This window comes from Amphiura filiformis, chromosome 8, assembly GCF_039555335.1.
Source record: "Amphiura filiformis chromosome 8, Afil_fr2py, whole genome shotgun sequence".
Taxonomy (NCBI): domain Eukaryota; kingdom Metazoa; phylum Echinodermata; class Ophiuroidea; order Amphilepidida; family Amphiuridae; genus Amphiura; species Amphiura filiformis.
Genome location: NC_092635.1, coordinates 64,951,375 through 64,959,220, shown reverse-complemented (window position 1 = coordinate 64,959,220; position 7,846 = coordinate 64,951,375). Strand labels below are relative to the sequence as shown.

The window sequence follows — 7,846 nt, the reverse complement described above, 5'->3', positions numbered from 1 at the left end:
TCCGTACAGCCCTGCTTAGTGTATTGTGTGGTAATGTATGCATTGTACATTGACCTTGAACGCCTCTGTACACACAGCGTGCACTCACTGGAGTCGAGTATAATTTATTTAAAGAGACTTTCATGGGAAAACTTTTCCATATATACACTTTTTGTGCGCAGTATATATAAAAAACGTAATAGTCGGTCATTTTTCCCGGCGTTATTTTCGCTGTAACAGACGCGCTGTTTCTGTCGCAACAGGAAAACCTCCCGAAAGACGTCGGACAAATAGCAAATTCATCCTGTCTATATACCTGGAGTTGCTGATCTATTCGTAGTAATTCTTGTAGCAGCAGCTTCCGTACTTCCGTTGCTATCAAAACAACACATTATTTTCCTGGCTTGTTTTCTGAATTCCGTATTCCGAGCATAGTAGATGACGATGTTCCACCAAGAATTTGAAAGAGCCAATAACTGCGTCAATGAAGCTATTACATCAGGTGTGATTTTACCTGTAAATGTCTCATAAAAGTAACAACAAACAAACGGAAGCCATGCCAAGGCATATGCCATTGTGACGACGAAAAATGTCACTGCAGCTTTTGCGTCCGATTTTCGAAATTGTCTCCCATGTGGCGGATTAGTATTTGCCGATTGCTGTGCCGTTATGGCCCTCATATGCTTCCTGGCTATCCGAAATAGAATACTATATAACACCAATGTCGTAATAAATGAGACGCAAATGAAACAAATAACTGTTAAAAGGCCAGGAATGTCCACTTGATGGTGATCAATTGGATTATAAAAACAAGTATGAAACCCAGAATGGTACGCTGCTTCTCTACCAGGGAGAAGTCCATAAAGAAGAGCCCAGCCTAGCGAACCACTCCAAATAACCAACACATTGATACGAGATTTCTTTATCGTCATATGTTGAATATAGACATAAGGATACACGATTGCGATATAACGCTCCAAGTTCATAGCAAGAAGCGACATCATTGAGACTGATGTAGCAAGTACTGTTATGATAGCCGATAGAGAACAAAATTCGTGCCCATAAGGCCAACGGCCCAACGCTGCTGCACCTATCGTGAACGAGCCATAAAGAGTCCCAGCCATAAGATCTGACATGGACAGTGAAGTCATAAATACTCTGGAGATTTCGTTTAAAGCTGATGACATCTGTACTACAATGAGACATATTATATTCCCTGACACAATAAAAGCCACCACAATGAAGAGAACAACTGCTTCCAGATATGGACCAATATGGCGCCAATCTGTTATGTCTTCTTCTGGTGTAACTGTCGCATTATCCATGATCCCGGTGCATGATATTTTTATGCCCAATCCATGATGCATCGGACTAATTCCATGCGATTCGTGAGACAAATTATGTGACTTTGTATCCGTACAGTAATGTTCAATGAGCTATTTAAATCACAATTTACACGTGGGCAAGCGCTAAAAGGTGTTCATATCGAAATATCTTGTTTATTTAGATCAATGCCATTACCAGGTAAGATTTAACAAGGTCACCATATTATATTTGTAAGGTACGTTAGTTAAGGTAGGTATGAACCCTGAAAGCTCCTGGAATCATGGAAACTTTTGGGCCTCATTATTTCTAAATTGTTGGTCTACCACTTGACATCACTGTTTATCAACAAAGGCGAGGGACTCGTCTATCGATATGCTCGAACGAGCCGCTACACTGTTCAATGGCTTTCCTGTACTATATGAAATGTGGCGGGCGATTTAAAATGCACGTGCCCTTTGCATACTACGATGCGTACGCACACTGCAGGGCAAAGAACATTATTGAAATTGCCATAATGCGCGCGCATACTGCCGGGCAATGACGTCAGATGCCAAGTGGTCTATACAAATATAAATATTTAGAATGGAAAAAATTACAGATTAATGTAATAATGTCCAATTTTAGAGAAAATTCGGAAAAAGTATGACGTTGACCCAAAATGTTTGGACAACATAAAAAAAATCTTCAGTAAAAATTGTTTTCTTATTAATTTTCAAAAACTAGATGCTATGATCCATGAAATCAATTTTTTATATGTGTTGTATTAGGTTCATCTGGATTGTCAATTATAACTGTTTGATGGGAATTCATACTATCAAATCCAATTTTTGGTGACATACCTTGTTATTTTTCGACCAGCTTCTGGTGCCGCCACCGGCAGCAACTTCAGGAAAGAAGAAGAAGCAAGGTTGGCAGTCTGATGAAGTGCTGCGTAGCAGCATGAAACTGTAACAAGGTATGTCACCAAAAATTGGATTTGATAGTATGAATTCCCATCAAAAAAAAAGTGTTATTTGATATATAACTTCACCCAAAATAGTTAAAATTGGATCAAAATCGGGATATTTAATGATATTCTCCAAAAAAATTCCATTCTAGATATGTATATTTAATTTTACTTTAGACCAACAATTCGGCAATAATAAGGCCCAAAAGTGTCTATAAATAAAACCAGGCTCATACCAACCTTAAATCTATGAAGAAACAAGCTTTTATGCGAATGGTTGGTCTTAAATTTTGGTCAATAATGCTTCCATAGAATTTCACTTCGTCTGATTTATAATAAGTAAAATATGGTAGCAAAGATGTAATGATAATCGATCATGTATTTATTCTGGTTTGTCAGGTTATAGCTACCAGTTCATATGTTTTCTCAGTCAACATTAGTGTCATGATAAAGCAAAAAGGTTTTTGAATACTAGTCGGAAACTGAATTTACCCGTGCAGAAGAAAATGGTGAGCGACCCAATAAAAATGTGTTTACGCTCATCCAATCGGATATGCTGTTTTATAACCTAATTGGTAGAAATGTTATGTAACATTCAGTCGGGTATAAGATTGTCATATAGCCCAGAAGCAGTGCCTGATGATGGGCCAATCAGTTACTTACATAGGCTAACCTAAATTCCAAGGGAGTCACCTTCAACTGAAGCATTTAGTTCTCAAATGTTACCGTCCGTCACAAAGCGCTCGTAAAGTCGGCCTGGTCATTTTTTTCTACCGTGTTTAGAACATATATATCATAAACTTTACAATGTTATATCATTTGACTTCAAACGATATCCAGACGCGGAGTTATGGTTTGTTAAACTTTGCTCCTTCAGCAAAAGGGGTACACTTTTTTGGTGCTACATTATTTCTCTTTTTCCACATTGCTGGTATTAAATATCAAATGGTCATAATTGGCGGTCACTTCAAATCATCCCCAAGTCAACGAGGTTCAGGAATGTCCTGTCGTCTCATTGTTAATTGTTGGTTAACCCAAAGCACTTGAACATGATTTAGCAAAAGCAAACAAAGACTAGAGATATTTAGGAGTTCTACACACAAGTAGAAGCTTATTATCCTGTTCAACAATATGATTAATGATTGATTTAAAAGGTGTTGCTGAAGTTCTTTATACGCGCCTGTTTTGTTAGGCGCTTGAAACGTAATGTTTCATATTGTATTAGCAACATACATAGAGTAGTATTTTTGTTTATATCGGAAACCCTACAGCAATACTTTTGGTGAAAATTTCACTCCATCGCCTTCTTAATCAACAGCAATATGAACTGACAAATAATTTGGGATTTATAAGCACACAAACGACTCCTTTTGAGTGGAAAATGATAGGCAATAAATATCTAATCATAGCAGATTGAAACTTACACGTCTTATTTGATGGACATACAAATCAATATCTGATAAAACGTTTTCAGTGCTGCAATATTTGATATTAATATTTAGTGACATTATAACTCATGTTTTCTCATGTTCTCTCAAAGGCTTCGAAACATCTATTAAAGTTGTTTTTTTTGGAATTGGCACTTCTCAACGTGTAATTCACTTGTATTTCTTTTCAAAGTGTGAACATGAACACGTATGTGTACATTATAGTTTTCTTTCCTCTTTCTATTGTAGCTGCGCTTATTAAATTTCATAGAAGTCAGTGAGTAGATGGTAGATTTTCTACATGTCAGTTTGAAAATAAATGTGTTTCTTCAACTATAACTGGCAACAACGTTGGTAAAAATAAAGTGACGGAGACATCATTAAATTAATTTCAGATTTATTCGGTAAACTCATCAGATATTGCAATTTTTGGTTTGTAAACCTATATGTTCACAATTAAATTGCAAATAAAATTTTTAAAAAGTGTTAAAGCACTCCACGTTGTGTAATTCACATCTCTTCGAATAGCCGAGAACTACGAGGGACAGTCAGTATGTTTTAAGAGTTGACTCGTGACGTCATATGTGGATTGTTTTCATGGCATTTCTCAATGATTACATAAACACTGTATCTTTGTCTTTCAAACAACACATGTAAAAATTATATCATACACATGATTACGTAACAGCATTAGCATAAAATCAATATACTAGGGACACTGCCAAATCACGCAAAAAGGCGGGCCTTTTAAATTACAGAAAAAACACGTGTTTACAATGTCCGAAAACAGCAAAAGTACAAGGTGCATATGGCTAGTTTGGGGCAGGAATAACCACTAGGTCCTCCGTTTGCATTTGGTAAAATATGAGACTTGCCATTAAACTTTGGTGGAAATGGGACGTCTGGAAACTTCAACAACTTTAGGGCTTGAATGGAAGCAAAATTATTCTGCAAAAATGGCGAAAATGAAAAGGCAGTTATTACAAATGACATTAATTATCTCCAAAATGAAACAGACTAAAATATAATGACTGGTCACGTGTGAGAGCTGGTACAAATGAAAGTGCAAATGAAACAACAATCTGCACATGCGCAGGTGGGATGACCGATACAACATGGTGGAAATGCACGAAAATTGCTAAATTCCATGTTAGGGCCTAAAATATTACAAAATGCTATGAAAATTGTAATTTAAATATTCATATGAATGTTTATGGATGATCTCAACCTGAAATGAACAGAAAAGTTTTAAAAATAAATTTCTCATTCAAACGATGGCCTCTCTCTTTGTACCACTACTTTTTGTATAAATGTAACAATGGCACAATAACAGTTATATTTTAATCACGGATTCAAATGTTTTCTAGGGAGACTCCCGTTTAAATGTTTGGAGATTAGTCAACAGAAAAATTTAAATTTCCACGTTTGCTATTTTTGGCAATATCAAGATTTTTAAAGAAAGAAAAGCCTTGTTTTTGTCAAAAATAAGACATATTTGACCACGCATTTTTAATAAACTAAAACCTTTACAGCCCATGGTTTAATGAACTGGTAGTTTGTGTTCTATTACTGTTCCAAAAGGCAGCATTCTCCATTCTGTAATTCCCGAGAAAATATAGAAAATACAACAATACCTCATTTCAGCCTCTTATTTCCCTTAACATGCTTAACAAAAACGTCTCAATTTCACCAGGTGACTCTAGACCATTGATTTTATGCTAATGCTGTTACGTAATCATGTGTGTGATAGAATTTTTACATGTGTTGTTTGAAAGACAAAGGTACAGTGTTTATGTAATCATTGAGAAATGCCATGAAAACGATCCACAAGTGACGTCACGAGTCAACTCTTAAAACATACTGACTGCCCCTCGTATATATTTTAGTTTCTCTTTATGTTACGTAAAATGATAATTTCTTTCTTCGCATAGACGATTTATCAATTTAATAATATGTGACCTGTCACGGCGAATGAGCCGTAAATTCCTCTCCCGGTCAAAATTGTTTTATTTCGTGTCTAGAAAATATACATCATAAGCTTTAAAATGGTATATTATTTAACTTCAAACGATATCCAGTAGCTGGGTTATGGTTTGTTGAACCTTCAACAAAATTGTAGCTTTTTTCGTTTCTACGTGTGTCTCTTTTTCCACAACGAGGTTCAAGAAAGTTCTCTCATTGTTAATTGTTGGTTATACATACCTATACAAAATACAATGCCTGGTAACCCACCACTTGAACAGGATTTAGCCAAAGCAAACAAAGACCAGAGCTATTAAAAATTCTATTGCCATCTAAGGTAGAAGCTTATTATCCTCTTTAACAATAGGATTATTGATTGGTGTTTGACTATAAAAATGAGATAGCGCCAGCTAGAGATGCCGATGAATACGACCTGCATACACATTTTACACTGTAATTCAGAATACAATTTAGGGAATTTACGGCTCATACGTGCTGTACGGTCACATTTGAGTGTTCATCCTCACAGAATGGTGTTAAATAGTATCCGAGGTGTATGTGTCTGCTCTTTATTTCTCTCTCATTCATTCTAGTGCCATTGTTTTTCAATCCAATGTATAGAAGAATCGGTAAAACAATACAAGAATATAAAAGTACGAGGTTCAACCAATTGGTTTTATTCTTATTTTTACTATTTCAGTAAAATAAGCACAGAATTTGATTGGAAATTTAATTGTAAATTAAAAGAAAACTAATTGAATTCTACTGTAACCCACAGCAGCTGAAGGGAGTATCCCATTATGCTTTGCAGTACCATTAATAGAACTGTATATATGTGCCATAGAAAATGTACACACAATCCCTCACTACAACTTTCAATAGTAGCTTAAATCAGGAGAGATTAGACGTTTGTTTGCAAAAATATGACCCCTAAAGTATTGTGAAACTATTCATAGCTCTCAATATCTAAGAGGCCCTTGTTTATATTTTGTATACATTTACTATGGAGCATGCAGCTTTTCTGCAATGCTTGCTGGGATACTCCTTTCAGCTGCTGTGGTTGTAACCAATCCAATCAACGATTTATCTAATAATTGTAGCGTGTTGTGGTTCTCTTGTCCACACATAAAAATTCAATCATGATCACAAAACGAAACACAATAGATATGGTTGACATGTCAATGCCCGGCATGATAAAACGATATAGGGTGTGTCACAACAATGATACGTTCTGATTGTTTTTCAAAGTAAAATCAGTGACATTCGTTTTCTGCATCTATTCAGTGCTTGTATAGACGAATCCAATTTCACGCATTCCTACACCTCAATGGCAGCCATTAGCTGGGTCCCCGTCGGCTCCATTTCACCAAAAATGTGAAATGATGCGGCCTTGGAGGGCATTTTAAACTCCATTCTATCACCTGTGTTACACGTCAGACAAAAGAAAGATGACAGTTTACAACACAAAAGAATCTAATATCGATTTTTAAGCGGCTTTAATACACCCACTTGGCAGTCACAATACCAGTTAGGTGCTGCGGGGACCCAAAAATGGCCGACCAAATCCTGACCATGACTTGGCTCGTTGGATTCGTCTATAATGTGCAATATTTCTTTCAAGCTAAATGAGGCTACAATAGTTCATGCATGGTTTCAAAATGGCTTATTCTGGTGCAATATTTTTAGACATTTGGATTTATCAAACTTTGTTAAGAACACATTAAATTAATCTACCGTCATAACCATGGGTTTGTCCAATCAATAATTAGTTAGATTATCACAAAAGCAGTTTACACTCCCTCGTTTCAAGTTATGAGTTTTAGTTTCTCTTTTGTTCACAAACCAAAAATCAGGGGATTAAAAAGAGGACTGAGCAAAACTTGTCTGTAATCATATATCTAAAGCTGAATTTATACATCGCTGATAGGTAGAGCGCTTTTTGCAGGCCTGGCTTGTTGGTGTCTTAGGAAAAGCGCCGCTACCTCATTGATTAAATGCCAAACGCTTCAGCGATCAACTTTGGTGCAGGAAGGACAGACACTAGTGCATAATTCCATAAGTACATATAATAACATATTGTCATGATTGTGCTAAGCGCAGTATACATATCCACATTTGTGTTCCTGTTGAATGTAGACAATTATTATATGGATCGGATATGAACAAGGAGCTTAGATAGGAAGAAGAAGCAATAGATTACGTAACA

The 7,846-nt window shown here is 36.1% G+C and overlaps 1 protein-coding gene across 1 annotated transcript; it reads right to left on the bottom strand.

Annotated features, from left to right (window-relative positions):
* Positions 1–287: 287 nt before the first annotated feature.
* LOC140159666 (beta-1 adrenergic receptor-like) lies at positions 288–1,304 on the bottom strand. Its single transcript, XM_072183162.1, has one exon. The coding sequence runs from the start codon at positions 1,302–1,304 to the stop codon at positions 288–290; it is 1,017 nt and encodes a 338-aa protein (XP_072039263.1).
* Positions 1,305–7,846: the final 6,542 nt, after the last annotated feature.

What these genes read in the sequence shown, in the direction of transcription:
- LOC140159666 (XM_072183162.1), bottom strand. Translation starts at nt 1,304, where the DNA reads ATGGATAATGCGACAGTTACACCAGAAGAAGACATAACAGATTGGCGC.